Source organism: Schistocerca piceifrons, chromosome 2 (assembly GCF_021461385.2).
Source record: "Schistocerca piceifrons isolate TAMUIC-IGC-003096 chromosome 2, iqSchPice1.1, whole genome shotgun sequence".
Classification (NCBI taxonomy): domain Eukaryota; kingdom Metazoa; phylum Arthropoda; class Insecta; order Orthoptera; family Acrididae; genus Schistocerca; species Schistocerca piceifrons.
Genome location: NC_060139.1, coordinates 791,152,266 through 791,174,372, shown reverse-complemented (window position 1 = coordinate 791,174,372; position 22,107 = coordinate 791,152,266). Strand labels below are relative to the sequence as shown.

At 37.9% G+C, this 22,107-nt stretch overlaps 1 protein-coding gene across 1 annotated transcript in view; it reads left to right on the top strand.

The window, feature by feature from the left end:
- The window catches only part of LOC124774983 (rap1 GTPase-activating protein 1), a 149,260-nt gene extending 127,399 nt beyond the window's left edge, over positions 1 to 21,861 (top strand). The window contains exons 2-10 of the mRNA XM_047249726.1: positions 5,574 to 5,756; positions 5,880 to 6,118; positions 6,221 to 6,372; positions 8,034 to 8,160; positions 9,806 to 9,971; positions 11,073 to 11,348; positions 14,779 to 14,876; positions 20,808 to 21,015; positions 21,304 to 21,861. Of these exons, the coding sequence (XP_047105682.1) occupies positions 5,574 to 5,756; positions 5,880 to 6,118; positions 6,221 to 6,372; positions 8,034 to 8,160; positions 9,806 to 9,971; positions 11,073 to 11,348; positions 14,779 to 14,876; positions 20,808 to 21,015; positions 21,304 to 21,444 (1,590 nt within the window). The 3' untranslated portion in view covers positions 21,445 to 21,861. The remainder of the gene's footprint in view (positions 1 to 5,573; positions 5,757 to 5,879; positions 6,119 to 6,220; positions 6,373 to 8,033; positions 8,161 to 9,805; positions 9,972 to 11,072; positions 11,349 to 14,778; positions 14,877 to 20,807; positions 21,016 to 21,303) is intronic.
- Positions 21,862 to 22,107: the final 246 nt, after the last annotated feature.

The window sequence follows — 22,107 nt, the reverse complement described above, 5'->3', positions numbered from 1 at the left end:
TCCTGCGCGGTCTTTGCTCCGCTCCAAGCGCGGTGCCGGAGCAGTTACATGGAGCAAAGGCTAGACTCTTCGTCCGCTGATCACCGTATAAAATTCCCTAATTAGTGTGTGCAAGAGCGTATCGTGGATCTAAGATTGGGGGAGGGAGAGCTGTAACTGCTGCTAATTTACAGAGTAATTTTTCTGCCTCAGTTACTTTTACTAGCATCTGCTAGCGCAAGCTCGTAAGTATTCGAGTGCGCATTAATAACGTAAAGTTCGGCAATTTTTGGGGGAAAAAAAACGAAACCCGAAGTATTCCGCTATAACTGGAACGAATATTTCAGTTTAAAATATACTATTATGCATGTGCCTTCTGTTTTATCACTCACACGGAACCACTGAACACGGGAATGGCTTGGTGCGTTATTAGAATCTGAAGGAAAATATTCGTTTGATCGCGAAATAGGGGAGGAAGGGGTGAGATGGAGGGAGAATATCAAGGATGTGATTCGCGAATTGGGGTACCAATCTTAATTAAAAACAAGTCGCATTTCGTTGCGGCATGATCTTGCCACGAAATTTCAATCACCAGTTTTCTCCTCAATGTGCGAAATTATTTTGTTGGCGGCCACCAACACAAGGAGAAATGATCATAGTAATAGACTAAGATAAACAGAGCTCACATGGAAAGATGTAAGTCTTCGTTTTTCCTGCGTGCTGTTCAAGAGTGGAACGGTAGAGAAATAGCTTGAAGGTGGCTCTAAGAACCCTCTGCCAGGCACTTAATAGTGAATTTCATTGTAATCATGTAGATATAGATTGTACCGACGTTTTAACTCTGAAAATGAGAACCACTGCCAGCAAAGAAGAGTATAGGAATGGCAGAAACAGTAAAAAATCATTCCGAATTATTTCCGGAAAGTGAACTGAAACCAATATTATTATTTAGTAATAAAACTCTCTTTTAGTTAATACTGTAAATAAATTGTCAGTTTACGGCGAGTAGCGCGTAAGTAATGCAGTGAGCTTTCAAATGCATGTCACATGATAACATTTCTTAAGAGCGTGAAGATGAAGCCGTAGTTGCGTCGAAATCAACTGCAAATAAATTAAAACACTGGAAGTAAGGTAGCAAGACAAGTAGCCTTTGTTTACTAAACGTCATAATTGTTTCTTGTGAACGAGGAAACCGTTTTGAGTTTTCACGACGAATGGTTCTGGCTACATTTGCAACTTTCTTCAGAGTGATACTGAATTGATACAGTATGTCTGGCGCGGCAGAACGCGAAAGGTGGTTGCGGGTGGGCAGGAGCCGCTATTATGCCGTGTCCTTGCTGGGTGCTTCCTCGATTGTAGGTCATTTCGGAATGCGCGCCAACTAGAAGATGCTATCGATTTCTTGGTACTTCATTATATCCTAAACATACCTGGAATTTGAATGTAACAGTGTGGTGCACTCTAATGTAGGTTATTGGGCGATATGTTTTGTGCGTGATGGAAGCAAAATGGTTACACAGATGTCTTTGAATACAGATTCTATAAATTTATCCAGCAGGGTTTAGCGAGAACTCCATCATCTTTTTTTCCGAGATTTCTCTTTTAAATCCACTTTAATATGGGCTACAAAAACACCCCCTGCGCATCCCTGAATTAGTTCGACATCTGTTGTACAAATTTGTACAACTATATTTGGAACAGTATTCTAGAAGTTGCAGTAGCGTCTTATATGCCATTTCCTTAGCATTTCATTTTCACATAACATTTACAACTAATTCAGGTCTTCTTCCATTCGCCTTCCCAAATATTGATTTCCCGTGATTTCATATTGCTTCTTACAACCCCTAAATACACTACAACAAACAAAACGACGCATCATGAAGGAACACTCCGAATGGGACGGAAACGATAGATGTAATGTACATGATCAGACAAACAAATGATTACACTTCCAAAAAAATTGGAGGATTTATTTAACAGTGAGAGCTTCAGCAACTAAGTCAGTAATGCTTTGGTGCACCCCTAGTCCATAAGTAAGCAGTTATTCGGCTTGGTGTTGATTGACAGAAATGTTTGATGTCCTCCTGAGGGATATTGTGCCAAATACTGTCCAATTGGCGCGTTAGATCGTCTAAATACCGAGCTGATTGGAGATCCCTGCCCATAATGCTCCACACGTTCTCAATTGGGGAAAGATCCAGAGAGGTTGCTGGCCACGTTAACGTTTCGAAAACACGAAGACGAGCAGTATAAAGTCTCGCCCAAAACGGGTGAGCAGTGCCTTGCTGAAATGTAAACCCAGGATGTCTTGCCATGAGGGGCAACAAAATGGGACGTAGAACATTGTTGATGTATCACTTTGCTGTAAGGGTGCTGCGGACGACAGTCAGAGGAGTCCTGCTATGATGTGAAACAGCAGCTCGGATCATCAGTCCTGGTTGTTGGGCTGTATGGCAGCCAGCTGTCAGGTTGGTATCTCACAACTGTCTGGGTCATCTTCAGACACATCTTGTTGGTCATTGGGGCTCAGTTCCAAGTGGGAGTCATCACTAAACACAATTCTACCCCGGTCAATGAGATTAAATGCCGATGATGCCCGGCACGAATGCAGATGGCTTGTTGGTGTATAGAGGTCAATGGTAGTTGGAACAAGGGGCGCCGAGAGCTCAGCTCCATTACTGTGAGCAGCCTGTTAATGGTCCTCGTGGTCACTGAAGCAGCAGTTCACATCAGGTTGATGATAATGGTGACTCCACGGCTCTGAACACCTCTGATTATTGTTGGGTCCTTACACTGCATCGAGTCTCTAGATTGACTGCTTCCATCATGATGCTGTGTTCGGCAGTGATTCAGCCATTCATCCCAACATGAGCAAATAGTGGCAATACTCCTCCTCAGACTCCTCCTCAGATGTTGAGCGTTTCACCGATTGCTCTAACCAGCTTCTTTGAGTCCAACTACACATAATCTCTCAAATGCTGATGTGTGTATATTGTTCAATATCTGTCTGACGCATATTTACTGTCCAACTGATTACATGGACAGAAATTCACAGAGGTTTTATGCTCTGGTATCTACATGTCCTCTGTTTGCTATCCTTGGCAGCTGTACAGTGAAATTCTGCACACATTCACTTCTTAGAGTGCGCTTAAACAATGTATAGTATCGACTGAAATGATCCCTGATTGTGGAGGACCTGTCACTATGGACACACCATCATGCTAATGGAATTAAGAATAATACAAATCATGCTTGAAACCATATTTATTGCATTAGAGTGCACCACACTGTTACATTCAAATTCCAGGTATGTTTAGGATATAATGAAGTACCAAGAAATCGATAGCATCTTCTAGTTGGCGCGCATTCCGAAATGACCTACAATCGAGGAAGCACCCAGCAAGGACACGGCATAATAGCGGCTCCTGCCCACCCGCAACCACCTTTCGCGTTCTGCCGCGCCAGACATACTGTATCAATTCAGTATCACTCTGAAGAAAGTTGCAAATGTACCCAGAACCAACAACAAAGTTAGGAAACTACTGCGAAAGCAAAGAGAGCTCCACTCCAAGTTTAAACGCAGCCAAAACCTCTCAGACAAACAGAAGCTAAACGATGTCAAAGTTAGCGTAAGGAGGGCTATGCGTGAAGCGTTCAGTGAATTCGAAAGTAAAATTCTATGTACCGACTTGACAGAAAATCCTAGGAAGTTCTGGTCTTACGTTAAATCAGTAAGTGGCTCGAAACAGCATATCCAGACACTACGGGATGATGATGGCATTGAAACAGAGGATGACACGCGTAAAGCTGAAATACTAAACACCTTTTTCCAAAGCTGTTTCACAGAGGAAGACCGCACTGCAGTTCCTTCTCTAAATCCTCGCACAAACGAAAAAATGGCTGACATCGAAATAAGTGTCCAAGGAATAGAAAAGCAACTGGAATCACTCAATAGAGGAAAGTCCACTGGACCTGACGGGATACCAATTCGATTCTACACAGAGTACGCGAAAGAACTTGCCCCCCTTCTAACAGCCGTGTACCGCAAGTCTCTAGAGGAACGGAGGGTTCCAAATGATTGGAAAAGAGCACAGATAGTCCCAGTCTTCAAGAAGGGTCGTCGAGCAGATGCGCAAAACTATAGACCTATATCTCTGACGTCGATCTGTTGTAGAATTTTAGAACATGTTTTTTGCTCGAGTATCATGTCGTTTTTGGAAACCCAGAATCTACTATGTAGGAATCAACATGGATTCCGGAAACATCGATCGTATGAGACCCAACTCGCTTTATTTGTTCATGAGACCCAGAAAATATGAGATACAGGCTCCCACGTAGATGCTATTTTTCTTGACTTCCGGAAGGCGTTCGATACAGTTCCGCACTGTCGCCTGATAAACAAAGTAAGAGCCTACGGAATATCAGACCAGCTGTGTGGCTGGATTGAAGAGTTTTTAGCAAACAGAACACAGCATGTTGTTATCAATGGAGAGACGTTTACAGACGTTAAAGTAACCTCTGGCGCGCCATAGGGGAGTGTTATGGGACCATTGCTTTTCACAATATATATAAATGACCTAGTAGATAGTGTCGGAAGTTCCATGCGGCTTTTCGCGGATGATGCTGTAGTATACAGAGAAGTTGCAGCATTAGAAAATTGCAGCAGAAATGCAGGAAGATCTGCAGCGGATAGGCACTTGGTGCAGGGAGTGGCAACTGACCCTTAACATAGACAAATGTAATGTATTGCGAATACATAGAAAGAAGGATCCTTTATTGTATGATTATATGATAGCGGAACAAACACTGGTAGCAGTTACTTCTGTAAAATATCTGGGAGTATGCGTGCGGAACGATTTGAAGTGGAATGATCATATAAAATTAATTGTTGGTAAGGCGGGTACCAGGTTGAGATTCATTGGGAGAGTGCTTAGAAAATGTAGTCCATCAACAAAGGAGGTGGCTTACAAAACACTCGTTCGACCTATACTTGAGTATTGCTCATCAGTGTGGGACCCGTACCAGATCGGTCTGACGGAGGAGATAGAGAAGATCCAAAGAAGAGCGGCGCGTTTCGTCACAGGGTTATTTGGTAACCGTTATAGCGTTACGGAGATGTTTAATAAACTCAAGTGGCAGACTCTGCAAGAGAGGCGCTCTGCATCGCGGTGTAGCTTGCTCGCCAGGTTTCGAGAGGGTGCGTTTCTGGATGAGGTATCGAATATATTGCTTCCCCCTACTTATACCTCCCGAGGAGATCACGAATGTAAAATTAGAGAGATTAGAGTGCGCACGGAGGCTTTCAGACAGTCGTTCTTCCCGCGAACCATACGCGACTGGAACAGGAAAGGGAGGTAATGACAGTGGCACATAAAGTGCACTCCGCCACTTGCTTGCGGAGTATAAATGTAGATGTAAAAATTCTTTTTATTATTAATTTCTTCTGATTAATTAACCAGTTGTTAAATAATATATGTGCAAACAAAATTCATATTGTCATACAACAGTGAAACAGAGAGCACAACTTGTCATTTACTTCTGTATTGGAAACTATACAAACATACACTAAATAGTTGTCATCTTACTGTTTGTAGGAGCACGTGAACCTAGTGGCCTCAGATGATGAACTCGGCCCAGTGTGTCTGTCGGTGAAGACGGAGAATGTCGCCAACCAGGAGCACACCCGTATCCTGTTGCGCCTGCGCACTGGCACAATGCACGAGCTGGTTCCTTCCTCATGCCTGGGGCCTGTACCATCACCAGCCAAAATGGCAAAGGTAAGGCCCACTTCCTGTTTAAAGATCTGTTAGTGAATTAGAGTGACCATTTTACAAACTATACACAAATTTTTTGTTTAAATTCTGAGTCCACTACGCTAACTCTTGATAACTGCATTACAGCTTCTTAATGACCAACTCACGGTGGATAAGTTTACACCAGTGCTGTACCCAAGAGCATCAAAGTTGATTGCTGAATATGATGAACATGTCTTGGTGTCTACTTTCAAATTTGGGGTCCTCTACCAGAGATTTGGACAGACAACAGAAGAGGAGCTGTTTGGGAACATGAATTCAAGCCCTGCTCTTGATGAGTTCTTGCAACTCATTGGACAAAGGATTCCTCTGAAAGATCACAAGGGGTAAGCTTTTCTCCTTCTGCGATTGAGTTACTGACATCTCTGAAAATTTTAAAAACCCCAATCAAACATTGGTGATGATTAATTTTCCTTTTCTCTTCCTAGGTATCGTGGAGGCCTGGATACACAGTTTGGTCACACAGGAGAAGAAGCTATTTATGAAGTATTTAAAGACAGAGAAATCATATTCCATGTTTCTACAATGTTACCATACACGGAAACTGATCCACAACAGCTACAAAGAAAGAGGCACATTGGTGAGTCCATTTCTCTATTACTATTGGCTGCTTTATTGGTCCCATGTCTAATGTCTTTATTGTAATGCAAGATAGGAGTTATGGAAGACTTCAGAACAAAAGTAAAGTTATTAGGACAGGACATATAATTGAATTAGTCTGCAAGTAATGTTGTACCGTATGCCTGCCAAATGCTAAACAGGTCTCCTGTCATTCTAATCTGTCCTTAAATACAACACTGATTTAAGAATCATCATTATCATGGTAGCTGTTGAACACTGAGATATCAAATATGTTTCAACAATACATGGGTAGATAACAGACACAGTAAATAAGATTATTGCCTGTTGGCACTAGGAGACTTAAATGCCTGGGTAAGCTACAAGCTCTTACGAACAGCATGCAGTGGAATGCTGAAGATTTTTCAGTATTTACATTGCCTGTCAAGTGTGACCATGCAAAACAATACGGTTGCTAAGGCACTGGATCCATATTCAGGAGAACTGGAGCTTAAATCATCATTCAGCCACCTTGCTCTAGCTTTCCCATGGTTTACCTTTATTGTTTCAGAATAATGCCGAAGAAAGACCTATCAATAGACTGTAGTCCAGTTCTTTCTTCCATCCTGCTCCAGCTGAATTGGTACTTCATCTCGTATGATATTTATGTCAAAAAGATGCTAAATTTGAACTTTCCACACATTTTCTTAGCAGACTAACAACAATAACACATTTGTATTTACTTCTTCAGGCATGTATTATTATTTTTCAAGATAAGCCACTGTGATGGGTTGAAAGGCTCAGATGTGGGGCAAGTGAACGTAAACAAATTCACTAAAAGAAGGTGTCATTTTCCACTTATGCTGCATTAATTTTATTTGTTCAGTGCCATTCTCAAGTGATTTTGTGGTTTTGTACAAAATATAATATATTACCTCCACAAAAGGAAATGCAACAATATGAATTTAAACATACTTGAAACACATTTACCTGCAAAAGAAAACATTATGTACTGAAATGACAGTGTCTATAAATTAGTGTTTTCTGTTTGTATTGGTTCACAAATGCTGTCTTGTTGGTTTGATAGCTTGTCATTTATGAAGTTATTATATTGACTAAAGAGTAAAGCTAAGCACCAAATAAATATTACAATATGAACTTCAGGAAAAATTAAATATATAATTTTTTTATTGTGTAGTTGATTTCTGACTGGCCATTAGCAGAATATGACTGATGTTAATGGGGGAATTTTTTTTCTGAAGATCTGTTTGCCCATTAAGAAATTATCTGGTTGACTTTTTGAATCACTGAAAATGTTGATTTTTTTTTTTTCTAAGATATTCATTTGCTTCCCTTTTTTGTTATGGTACCCTGTATAAAGAAAATAATGCACTGTGTAAATCTACAACAAAATTACATCAGCGTTTTAATTATGTGACCAAACAATTTAACTGAATATGTTCCTGAATGCATAATGGTAATACAAGCTAAAACTCTCACAATTTATTAAGAGATCTTACGCCACATGGATAATGAATATTTGAAATTGGTAATCAGCCTCAAGAACTAATATTATATTACATTTAGTAATCAACACTATTATAAACGCTTCATGTAAATGCAGCTGGAATAGATATTTAAATGTAAATGGAGTAAAATGCAGCATTGTTTTCTTTGTTTCAGGTAATGACATAGTTGCAATAGTATTCCAGGAGTCCAATACACCATTTTCTCCAGATATGATTGCTTCACATTTCCTACATGCATATATTGTTGTGCAGGTATTGGATCCCAACAGCCCAAATACAAGGTGAGGCCATTTCAAGATTTTTATTTCATTATATGTTGCCGTAAATGTGTTTCATCAAATAAGTTCTGTTAAAACAACTGAACATTTCCTTTTGAAAGATCGTTCTTTACACGTATGAGGTGTGAGCAAAAAATAACTGGGATTTTTTTATTTTTGTGTGCTTTAAAATTTGATTTTCAATTTTTCTTATCTTGTTGGTACACATTTTCCTAATGTATGATTGCATTTTCAGCTGTTTTGAATATTTCTTTTATTGCTGACAGTGTTGTGTTTTTGAGTGCCCAGCAAATTTTTACTTGTGAAAAAGATGGATCAAATAATTGGCATTAAATTTTGCTTAAAATATGGAATAACGTGCAGCACTGCAATCAAAATGTTGAGTGTGGCTTTTGGCGAATTGTTTATGGGTAAGACAAGAATTTATGAAGGCCTTAGAAGGAGAAAAATCACAAAGAGGGTCGAGAAGACGTAGAAGACAACAACTGCCCTAGCACATCAATTACAGATGTGGAAGAAGTAAAGAAACATGGTTCTGGAAAATAGCTACATCACCATCAGAGAGGTTGTTGATGCTTTTGGCATATCCTCTGGCTCATGCCAAGGATATAGGTACGAAATATGTAGTAGAAAAGTTTATTTTGAAATTGTTGAGTTTTGACAAAAAATGACACTGCATAGACATCACTTACGAATTGCTGAATGAGATCAACAATGATCCAAAGCTTCTACAGAAGATTGTAACAGATGACAAAACATGATGTCAAAAGCAAGGCCCAATTGTACCAGTGTGAACTACCTAAAGAGCCAAGGGTGAAAAAAATGACAATTTGATCAAATATAGAAGGTTCTTCTCATTGTTTTCTTCAATTACAGTGGGATAGTGCATCATGAGTTCCTGCCTTATGGTTGTACAGTCAATAAGAAACACTACCTGGAAGTTATGTGCTATTTGCATGAAGCAATGTGAAGAAAACAACTAGAATTGCAGAAAAACCACTCATGGAAATAGCATAATTATAATGCTCCCTTTCACATCTCAATGCTTGTTCATGATTTTTTGGTAAAAAAACAAAACTGTTACATTGCCTCAGACACCTTAATTGCCAGACATGGCCCTCTGCGAATTCCTTCTAATCCTGAGGCTGAAGGGAACCATGAAAGGACGTTGTTTTTCCAGCATTGATAAGATAAAAACTGAACTGCTGAAGGAGATGAACAACATAATGAAAATTGAGTGCCATAAGTGTTCCCAAGATTGGAAAAAGTGGTGGCACAAGTGTATTATATGTGATGGGGATATCTTTGAAAGCAAAAAAGTTGATATTGATGAATAAATACAGATTCCTTAAGAAGAACCAAAATTCCTATTAATTTTTGATCACAACTCGTACACAGAATGTTTTTAGATACCTACTGAGTCTCCTGTTTGGCTTGAGGCCCTATTTTTTAGCATATAGAATTTTTCTAATTTTTTTATGATCTCTTGGATGAGTGTTTGATCACTGTGTTCATATATCCACAGTTGTTGATTGAAAAAGGTGGTGGGAGATCTGAATAAATTCAGTTATCAATTGCTTAGTTCATAGTATGAAGACATTACCTTAATCCATGATAAAATACTTTACTCAGTCACATTTCTTTGCAGGTACAAAGTTAGTGTCACAGCCAGAGATGATGTACCCTTCTTTGGACCAACTTTACCAAGCCCAGCTGTTTTTAAGAAGGGACCAGAATTCAAAGAATTTCTTCTTACTAAGCTGATAAATGCAGAGAATGCTTGCTACAAGGCAGAAAAATTTGCTAAACTTGAGGTGAGAACAATTTTTCAGAAAAGCCCAAATTTCCATTGTCCACACACAGGTGTTGAGTATTTCACAAAGTATTAAATCTTTCAGATTTTAGCATTATGGTATTGAATGTAGTCTGACTAAGAATAAGAGTTTTTATTGATGCATTATGTGGAGGTAAAGGAGAAAAAATACTGCCAAAAATAAGTAACTGGGAGTTGCGGTGTCCATCATTTACTGCACATGCAAGGGTGCTACTCGCTGGAACGGTGGCTGACATAACTAAGGATGCTCCGAGTTCTTTACAACCTAGATTCAGTTGGGATTACACCTGTATCGTTTTTTGTTTAGTTCTTAATTGTGGCATTAGAAACGATATTGAAGGCTTATAAAGTAATTAGGTGGATGCAGAAAGAGTATTAAACAAGTTGCCACCCACCGGAGGCTTTGGTAAGGCACTGGAGATTAATGAATCTATTGCGGAATGGCTTCCTAAGACAGTGCTGGCTGAGAACTGAATATTGTAATTTTTGTAATATGAGACGAGGAATTACACTGACAAATGACATTGTACTACACAATCATCTATAAAGGAAAAGACCCCAAAAGTAGGATGTGAATGAAACTTTCATTAGAAATTTTTCTAATTAGCAAGTTGTGATACACCACGAACACACAGACAGCCACTTGACTGGTTTCAGAATCAAAGGGTTCTCCATCTGTCAAGAGGGGGGGGAGATCATAGGTGGAAACAAGGCTTCCCTGACATTAAGGAGAGAATAAATGGGTTTTGGCTTTCTCTGTTTAATTTAATTTTTGGTTTTTCACCAAATTCCTCTCTTCTGCCAGGAAAAGCTAGTGTTTCATGTGATTATCTGTGTGTGTGTGACTCTCTTGCCTGTTGGTGAGCAGAATTGTTGCCCCATCTACATGTGGACAATATGTGACTAAAGAAATTAAAAAAGATAAAAGGTGAAGACAATTAATGTAACTTTAAAAAATCATTTAGCAAAAGTAATTTTTTAAGAGGAATATTGTACTTTCTCCCAATATGTAAAATTTTCTTTGAAACCACAGATTTCTTTTAACATTTAGGTCAAAAGTAACATGTATTGTCTTTTGCAGCTGCGAACCCGATCTTCACTACTGCAGGCACTGACAGACAAGCTGCGTGAAAAGACAAGAGAGTTCCTCGGAGCAGAAGAGTCACCGACATCAGCACCCGACACCCCAAAGTCTGATGGGGGTGGAGCAGGCAGCCGTTTCATCGACACTGTGCGCAAGGCGTTGATCGCCAGGGTGCGTAGCCAGAGTGTCGATAATAACCTGATCACGGCCGGGTACAAGAAGCAGACAGTGTCGCAACCACCACCCTCGATACCCGAGACGGCCACACCTTTGGTGAGCCAAAGAGCACTTTGGTGACGGAACAGGCTTGGCTGCACTAACCCTCATACTGTAACCCTAAATATAGACATCCTCATCTCAAATTACTAATGTGGTCTAGTAAATGTAACAAAACTAAGTAACAAGCATGTTTTTTTTTCTTTCAAAATAATCCTTTTTTTGTGTCAAGAAATTTAAATCTTCAGGAGTGCCTTTGTATTTTTCTAATAAAGAGAGAAAATAAAATGCAGTTTTGCAATAAATATTCTGCAGTTTAAATAATACCTAAAAATCTGTTGTTCTTGCATGACCTACTGGCAAGCCCATATAGGTAGAAACAGATCCTAATGTATTTTTTTATAATACTAACAACATAAATGAAGCATGTTGAATAACTTCTGCAACCTTGGAAGAACTTAACTTAAAACTAAACTTGATTAATTTAAATTTGATTAATGAATAAAATGTTGCACCACCATAATAATCACAGATATGAAAGTCATATAGAATCAACAATAATGACCATAATTGAGACCCTTTGTGTTTTGGGTATCAAAAAGACGCAAAGTTGCTCATTGATTTGGTGCACCTCAAAGGGCCTGAAATGACAGTTGTAGCAAATATTTCGTTACAATACAGGGAATTGAAATATGATACACAAGATATATGGATCATTAGGGAGTCCTTTCCTCCTCCCCTCACCCCCCCCCCCCCCCCCCCCCCCCAAAAAAAAAAAAAAAAAAAATCTCATGGTGTTACCAGTCTAAAGGTCACATTCCTTACTGCGTGCGCAAGTTGTAACTATGTGGCTTCCTGTACATGAAAAATGACAAATTGAAAAACATGTTTAGTAGTTTCAGTCAACAGTTCCAGGCAATGTTGCTGGATATTGTTTTAATCTGTTGTCTGAGATAAACCTACATATACTTTTCTGCACATTATGTGCATAGTCTGGCAGTTTACAGCCAGAACAGTAATTGCAAATGAAAACTTGTATGTATTGTGGAGTTGGGTAACACAAGTCTATTGCCACTAATTCATTGCAAATAAGGTTTAACATCTGAGGCAAAAGAACTCTGAACAAAACAGCAGCAGTTTTAAAACTCATTTAATGATAAAATCCCTGTGGCATATATACCAATCTACTTTCCCACAGTTTGTATCATTAGTCACAAGTGTTTCTCCATGTCAGCAATATGATATGTACAACTGTTTTGTTACCAAACACTTCTGTTTTGAAAGACATTGTGAGACAAATATGGGCCACCACAGAATTGAAATGGAAAATTAGGCTGTTTACTGCAATCTGTATTTCATGCAACAGCTGATTAACTAAGCCATATCATCAGCTATGAGAATAATTATTCCTTGGTCTAGTGAAACTGAAATTCCTTACAGGTGTATTTTTAAACTATTATTTTGATTTTTGTTTCATGTATGTAAAATCAATTTCGAAACAATGTTGTCTCATCTTCAAGTAACTGTTAGGGGTGCTCCATGAAACTTACGCCGCAATCACCACAACAATATTATGAAAAGGATAGTTGCTACTCCCCATATAGTGGAGGTGCTGAGTCACAGATAAGCACAAACCAAAAGACTATCACAAAATAAGCTTTCAGCGGACAAGGTCTTTGTCAAAAATGGACAACAAACACACACACACACACACACACACACACACACACACAGTCTCTGGCAACTGAAGCCAGACTACAGAGTTAGTCTGTCTGTCTGTCTGGTTTTGTGTGTGTGTGTGTGTGTGTGTGTGTGTGTGTGTGTGTGTGTGTGTGTGTGTGGGCGTATTTTGTGATATTCTTCCTGTTGTGCCTATATGGTGAGTAGCGACTATCATTTTTGTAATATTGTTACATTCCATCCCAGATTTTTCATTGCACCATAATAGTCATTCATGTCCAACACCCTCCACTCTGTGCTGTGGCAGATGCATTACAGGCAACTCCCGTGACAGAATGACAATTACGGTACTTATGGGATTTGATTCCTGAAGAATGCCTAACAGGTACTTGAAAATGAAACAATATTGTCTTGAAACTGATTGTACTTACATGAAATGAACATCACAATAAAATAAAAACTACAGCTGCTTGGAAATTTACTTTCATTGGAATAAATAAATTACAACTGAGAGTCTTTGGGCACGTAGTATGTTGCCTACTCCGCATAAAAAAAAACATCCCTTGGGTACAGTGTTATTTACTAGTTATGAATGTAGGCAAGGTATGGTTCAGCAATTCAAATATTTTAGTATGTATGAAATTGACAAACTAGCTGTCTGAAATTGACAAACTAGCTGTCTGTACTTTGTTAATAATCCCAATCAGTACGGATGAATAATGTGGGAAGCCCCACGTATCCTAGAATTATAGCTTCAACATACTTTTTCACATTTTTTTCAAAACGTTAATATGATGTGAAGATTATACAAGTTTTACAATGGCAGTAACTTATTATAGGAAATTGTTTTTACCATCTATGAAATATTTCCCAATTGGAACTGTGGTATAATTTGCCTGCTGAAAACAACTTATTCAAACTTGGCTGAGCTGCTTCATTGCATGCTTCTGTTGCTCATGTGATGATTCTGTCCTCAGTCACAATCCATACAAAATGCATGTTTCCATATCAGTATGTATCAGACATGTGCATAATTGTCACTTTCTGTTGGCTAAACTGGAAACAAATTAGATAACCGAATAGCCACAAGTACATGAAACTACTCATTGAACTAACATGCTTTCAGGATTCACAAAATGGGATTTCCAAATATTATATGCAGTAGAATATTTCTGAGTTGCAAAATTTAATTTGCATTTTATTTTTTAGCATGGCCCATCTTGTACTAAGTTTAGTTTTCATAAGTAGATTTCACATAGAATATTATATCCCATTTTAATTTTTTTGATTTGGAATGCATGCAGCATGACTTTTGCTAATTTTGCAATATGCGGGAGGTATCTAAGAAGCAAGGTAGAAACTGTAGGAATCTTTGTTTCCATACTTGGGGAAAATGTCCTCCATGTGAGCTGACCGTAACGAAAATTAATGGATCTGAATTACACAGATGGTGCAATCTGCTCTGTAATGATCATACTGATGAAAGGAGTCCTGTGTTAATTACTTTACTTCTTGGATTCCTCTACTTTAATTTTTATTCTGTCTTAGTGGATACAACAGAGTGCCTGAAAATGATGCTATACAATAATTTACTTTTTTATTTTTGAATTAAAAAATGCACTCTTATATTTTCACAGCCAATGTTATGCTGCACAGCTTTCATAATTTTTGGCATTGTTGCAATTTACACATGAGAGAGCACAGTAAAGAAAATACACTCAAGACTAAATAGAACAGCACCAAATATTTATATTTTTGGAATAGATAATTATGCCTGGGTATGATGTTTGTGTATTTCTGTCCACAGAGTGGACGGTCTATTGCAAAAGGAAGTGGTGGTGGCAAGAAGAGTATACCATCATCTCCAGTGTCAAGTCCAGACATTCAAGGACACAGACCAACGAGGTACAAACTCGATTATACTGATAAAATATGTTTTTAAAATTATAGTTAATCTGGTTCTGCTGCAGTTGTGTTCTTCGTTTCAAAGACTGGTTGAAAATAGCACTCCATAATAGTCTCTCTTGTAAAAGTCTCTTCACCTCTGTATGACTATTGCAGTCTACATCCACTTGTACCTGATCACTGCATTCAAATGCTTGTGCCACCTCCTCCACTCCCACCTCCCTCACACATCCTTCCATTATCAAATTATCATCCCTTGATGCCTCAGCAAGTGTTTTATCAACCTAGTGCTTCTTTTAGTGAAATTATGCCATACATTTCTTAGCTCCCTGATTTGTTTCAGTATTTCTTCATTAATTATCCAATCTATGCATCTTCTGTAGCTCCAATTTCAAAAACTATTTGCTTCTTGTCTGTACTGTCCATTGTCTACTTCTCACCTTCTGCATAAGACTATGATACAAACAAATATTTTCATGAAACATTTCGAAACATTTAAATTTATATTAGATGTTGACATTTTCTCATTTTCAAAAACAATTTTCCTGGTAATACCAGTATGCATTTCCTCTCCTCTTTATTTCAGTGACCATCAGTTATTTTGCGGCCAGAATGCAGAAATTTGTCTGTTACTTTTAGAGCCTGGTTTCCAAATCTAGTTTCATCAGCATGACTGATTTAATTCAGTTAAAATCTGTCACACTTGTTTTACTTTTGTTGATGTCCATTTGAGAAGTTAAGGTCAGTGTGGATGTGGACATCTTCAGTAATAATAAAATCTTATGATATTTAATACGTAATATCACACATGTGATGAAAATTACAATAGCCTACTACAGACCATGTTTTATTTTATTAAGCATTTCAAGGCTGTAGATCCACACTGTAAAAAAATTCTTCGTGCAGTAATACTTTTATGGTTAAAAGTTAATAGCTAGTGTAGTATTATGGTTCTCACGTATTTATTTTACACGCAATCAATGATAATAGTTATTATTGTTTTAAGTCATTATTATTACCTGTTCTGGACTGAGCATCTTTCTCTGGGCTCGAGAGGGCAGATGCACTGTTGAAATATGTAAGGGCTAAATATGGCAACTGTATGTCATAGTCATATCTGTATCATTTGCATTAACAGCTATCAATTATGCAATTACCAAAAGCTGCCAAAAGGTGATGCTAAGACTACTGTATGACACTCCATATGGTGGAGTCATTTTACATATGACATAAATAACATGTGGCAGTGAATCCCTCAACATTTCCCATAAATATATTTACAAGCACCTGCTGCAGCACTTACTACACTGAGAAGTGTAGCATGTTAACCTGATATAATATTATTGTGAATTAATGTACATTTGGTAAAGAAACTACATTACAAACATTGACAGTATGTAGTATGTGACAACTTGTTATGGATTCATTTGACTTCCAGTACTGTGGAAATGTTTCATGCAAAAACCCACAAAATCAGTTTCAGTAATTTTGACAGAAACTGTAACTTAACATATGAGTCAATAATATGAGAGGCTATGTTGTGTCTAAATGTGGTCATAATCAGCCTCTCCATTCTTAGCTAATGGGATGTATATTACGAGGTTGGACTTCAGCAAATGAAAATTCTGGCAAAGAGCAAGCCTGCCATCAGACTACTGGGTCACCAAACGGATTAAAGTGATTTAAAAAAAATTAATTTGTAGGTGCAGACAAAAGACTTGCAGTTGTTGATAAAGTGCTTGTGGATGTAGTGGTGATAGTATTTCTCTTATTTGCACAGACCTCTTCTTATAGCCTCTTTTCAAGATACTATCCACTTCCATTCTACTGGTTTTCCACGTCCTTAGCTGACTGACAGAATACAGAATTATAGTGTTATCAGCAAACCAAAAATTTCTGTTTCTTTCCCATGAACTACAAATACCCTTTCCAAATGTCTCTTAGATGCTTGATTCTTATTGCACAGTGTTTTTTCATCCACTACAGCATAAACACAGGGTTTGGATGATAGTGAACTGCCTAATGGCACGAAAGATAGACTACCATGAAACTTTCAGAGATGCGTAATATCCCAAAAACACATAACATACCTTACCTTGAAAAATTGTTGTTTATTAATGCAGTAATCTGTAAGTCGGGTGATGATGAGGGAATTAGATTAGGAAATGAGGCACTTAAAGTAGTAAAGGAGTTTTGCTATTTGGGGAGCAAAATAACTGATGATGGTCGAAGTAGAGAGGATATAAAATGTAGGCTGGCAATGGCAAGGAAAGCATTTCTGAAGAAGAGAAATTTGTTAACATCCAGTATTGTTTTAAGTGTCAGGAAGCCATTTCTGAAAGTATTCATATGGAGTGTAGCCATGTATGGAAGTGAAACATGGACGATAAATAGTTTGGACAAGAAGAGAATAGAAGCTTTCGAAATGTGGTGCTACAGAAGAATGCTGAAGATTAGATGGGTAGATCACATAACTAATGAGGAAGTATTGAATAGGATTGGGGAGAAGAGAAGTTTGTGGCACAACTTGACCAGAAGAAGGGATCGGTTGGTAGGACATGTTCTGAGGCATCAAGGGATCACCAATTTAGTATTGGAGGGCAGCGTGGAGGGTAAAAATCGTAGGGGGAGACCAAGAGATGAATACACTAAGCAGATTCAGAAGGATGTAGGTTGCAGTAGGTACTGGGAGATGAAAAAGCTTGCACAGGATAGAGTAGCATGGAGAGCTGCATTGAACCAGTCTCAGGACTGAAGACCACAACAACAACAACAATCTGTAAGTTTATTGTATTGATTGTGGAGTACACAGTGATATGAAATTATTTTTCTGTTGGTGCAAAATACCAACGTATTAGAACTCCCAACTGGTACTCGGTGGTTACAGTTAAATTATTTCTATTCATCTTCCATTTTTTCCCCTAAAAATAGTAGTGAAATTCACATCAAGAGAAAGTTGGCCAGTACTTAGCCACAGGTAACACATTTCTGTCAAGGTAATGGAAACACACAAAAATAAATAACAGCACACTTACCTTTTGCAACTAAAGGTTTCATCCTAAGAGAGGAGAGAAAGGCAGTGATGGGGGGAGATTGAACAGAATAGGGTTAAGGCAATTGTGGAGAACATTTATTAGAGTGATATATTACAAGTGGTATGTATGTATGGAACACTACATTGTATGGTAGTGAGCCATGGACAGTGGGAAAACTGTAATGGAAGGGAACTGAAGCATTTGAGATGTGGTGATACAGAAGAATGTTGAAAATTAGGTAAACTGATATATCAGGAATGAGGTGGTTTTCCACAGACTAAATGAAGGAAGGAACGTATGGAAAATACTGACAAGAAGAAGGTACAGGATGATAGGAGATGCACTGAGACACCAGAGAATAACTTCCATGGTACTAGAGAGAGAGTAGTGAAGGGTAAAAACTGCAAGGGAAGACACAGATTGGAATACGTCCAGCAAGTAATTGATGATTTAGGATGCAAGTGCTACTCAGATGAAGAGGTTCAGTAGAAGAATTTGTGGTGGGCTGCATCAAACCAGTCTGAAGACTGATGTCAGTTGGAAGAATAACAATTTCTGGCAATTCTTCCAATTTAATTGTAATGTGTTTACTTTTTTCTTTGTGTATCTGGCATATCTATCTAAGCAGCATTGTCTAAAACAGAGCAGTGATTGAGGAATAGTGATCTAAACTAATTTTCAATAATTTAAAGAAATAATCAGAAAGTAAATGAAGAAGTTAGGTGCACACATGGAGTTCTGTTCTTATTTAGTGGTTGTTATCAAGCTGTGAAGAAAAGGAACTCTGAAATAAAACTATAATCATACATGCCTCTTCATTGGGTTGATAAAGCTACCACATGCTGTGTACCTTCCGTTCAAGCCCATCTGAAACATTCCCATTTTTGTTACCTGCTGATATTGTCCTAGCTCCCACTGACCTCACCAGCTTCTGCAAAGACATTTCTTTTGAATGTGTGCTTGTTGTTGTACATTTCATTAACCAGAAAAGCAGCACCCATGGGGATGCCAGGAGGCAGAAAAGTGGGAAAACGGCCTTCATCAACACAGAGATATTTCCTTGTATGGCCTTTGCTGTTAATCACTGAGTTACACATTCGCCCCAACAACTTTTGGGTTTCAGTTTCATACTTTCAGCATATATTTTACCTATAAGTATAAAAATCAGACAATTGTTATGGCATTAATATGCGAGTCTTTAGCAAAAGACCTATTCTTTTTCTATATTTACTTCAAAAAGCACATGTTAGAATGATAACAATAGCTTCCAAATTCAACAAGATGTATTTTCTGTTAGTCTTTCCTTGGTTAATGGAGAATTAACTTTCCAAAAGTCTGCAAACTATCAGTCCAGTCCTCTTCAGCATGTTCACCATCTGGAGCAACTGTGAAACAAAACTGTTATTCCCTGTAACTGTTGTATTCCCTCACACATACATTTTCAGTAAGTACTTTTAACTTCATGCCACTGACCTGCATCCTACTAATTGCAAGTTACACAATTTTCTGCAGGGTGAGGATACCAAAGAACAATTTTTTTTCCACTACAAGAGTTGCTATTCTTCCTTTGTCACTTGTTGCCTTGATGTTTGAGGTAAATATGACTGTTCAGATGTGATGCACCATACAGATACACAGCTTATCCATCTAGTCTTCTCTTTTCAGTATTATCTGAAAGTCCCAAATACCCTTCTTGGCCTGGAGAGATCAACCAATCTGTAAATGGGCTCTGATTTTCTGAACTACCAACTACCTTATTATATGGTTCATGTATTTTAGAATGTTTGCACAACAGTACTTGTTGTTTGCATTACCCCAGTGATAACCTCATCATGTACCAGCAATACACAAAACGATTTTTTACTGCTCTCCTCAGCAAGGTACCACTATAAAGGAATGCACACAGCCAGTGCACTTGTGTAGATAAAAAGATATGATACCCTATCGTGAATCATATCCTGTGACACTATAGATATTATCTTGACATCTACTTCATCACCAGGTGATATGAATTCATCCACAAAATTGCATTCACATTCAGAACTTTCTCTGTGGAAATGTGTTCTAACACATTGGTTGTTTCGTGTCACTGACTTGACTTCAGCACTTACTGACCTTTTGCATTGTCTAAATTACTTTCACTCACTGTCCCACTTGAAAGATTCCTTTGGCTTCTAATAATTGATCAAGTTTTCAAATGTTTGATTTCACTAGGAATTCATGATCATTTGTCCTTTTGTGGTACTTCACTTAAACTGGAGTTCTCAATGACTTTCCTGCTTAATTCATTAATAGCCAGAATTACTTAAGTGGCTTAAATACTGTATACCATCTTATCCTCAAACTACTGACGTTTCTCAGGGACATCTGTTGCTGCATTTGCCTTTCATTCATTCATTTATCCATTTACAAATCAAGATCCATAAATCTCACTATGGAAGAGAATCTACAGGGATTTTGAATGCATAAAAGTATGAATTGAGGGAAAGTAGCTGGTAGCAGCATCTCTAGGAACTTCATAAGGTTAACCTTTTATCAGTTTTAGTTTGACGGCCGGTGCCAGGTAAGCTGTAACTTCTCCATTGCTATTTGACTGTGATATGTGGGATGAATTTATTGGTAATCATAATTCAGTTTATGGCCATGTTAAAGACAGGTTCAGTTACTTTGAAAATGTTTTGTGATGAGTAAAAGAATGATTTTGGAGACCAGAGAGTGGGAAGAAGGTGTTGATTAATGTAGTTTGGATATGAAACTTATGCTTTTTCAGCAGAGAAAATAAAAGCCTGATAATATGCTATTTCATAATAATGAAATAATTGTGATCAGACCTCTTCATTCTGTAGTTACGTTTCGTTATAACTGTGGTTATAAATACTGTTCTCTCTTTCTTCAGGGTTACAATGTCAGAAAGTGATGATTCCTCACTGAATAGTGTGGACTTAGATGCAGCAGTATATGTGGATAGCGACACTGGGCTAGAGAGCATGTCATCTGCAGAAACACCCCACAAGGCATGTAGTCTTTGTGTTGAGGGAGAAGCCCTGCGGCAGGAAGTTTCTCGCCTCAAATGTGACAAACTTGATCTCCTCCAACAGAATGTTGTGAGTAGAAATGAAATGTTTTTTGAATTGAGATGCCATTATTCACTTACTTCATTTGTCAGAACAAAAATGAAAGTTAATATTCTACTTTTTATTTACCCTTGATAAATTTTGATGATGTTAAAGTAGATTTGTGCAGTGCAGTGTGACTTTCCTATTTAAAGCAAAAACAACATGCTCGTAAGATGAAATACTATTTCAGTTTATTATTTGTTGCATTAATTTTCAAAAATTTCTTTCAGCTTGTGTGTGTAGCAGATTTTATTAACTTGAATTCAAATCTTTCAGACACGTCAGAGAGACATAAAACGGCTGAAGGAGAAGGAAATTCAGCTCCAGACAGACCTAGCAGCAGCTTCCAAGGAAATATCACGTCTGAGGGAACTATTGAAAAATTATGGTACAGGAGGTGATGGTTCTCCTGTGTAATGGAAAAAATTTGCTGTACGCAGTGAATGAAACCTACATTAATTAACAGTCTGTGACACAACCTACGAAGTAGCAGGTGTCTAGATTTCACCCTATAGATTCCATCATCCCTTCTGTGGAGTGTAACTTGATGTAATTATTCTGACTGTGAATAAGAGGAAGAGCGAAAATATTGTAGAGTGCCTGTGTATATGAATGAGCAAAAGAATGTCTGTTTAATTTTTTTATAGGTGAAAACCGCTATGAATGGATGCATGTATCAATGAGTGAGTGAGCATGTGTTTAGCTGCACATTGAAAAACAAATTTGTGCTATATTTGTACCTTGAACGTCATTGTGAGCCCCCTCTTTACTGCCTTGAGATTATACTGGTGTAATTTAGACTTAACAGTCCTTTTTACCTTCTGAAGCACTGCCAATGCTAATAAGAATAATATATTTCACTTTCATATAAAAAATCAGTAATACAAATTTATTTAACTCAAGTGGCAGTGTTTTGTTTTAAATTGTGTTTTACTTTTAATAGACCATGTAATGAAATACTGTGTAATGAAATATGAATTCTTACAAAGCAGATTGATTGATTGTTTTTGAATTTGTATCTTTAAGTTTTATCATGGGCATTGTTGTATGTACAAAAGCTTAATATATAGGACAATGACT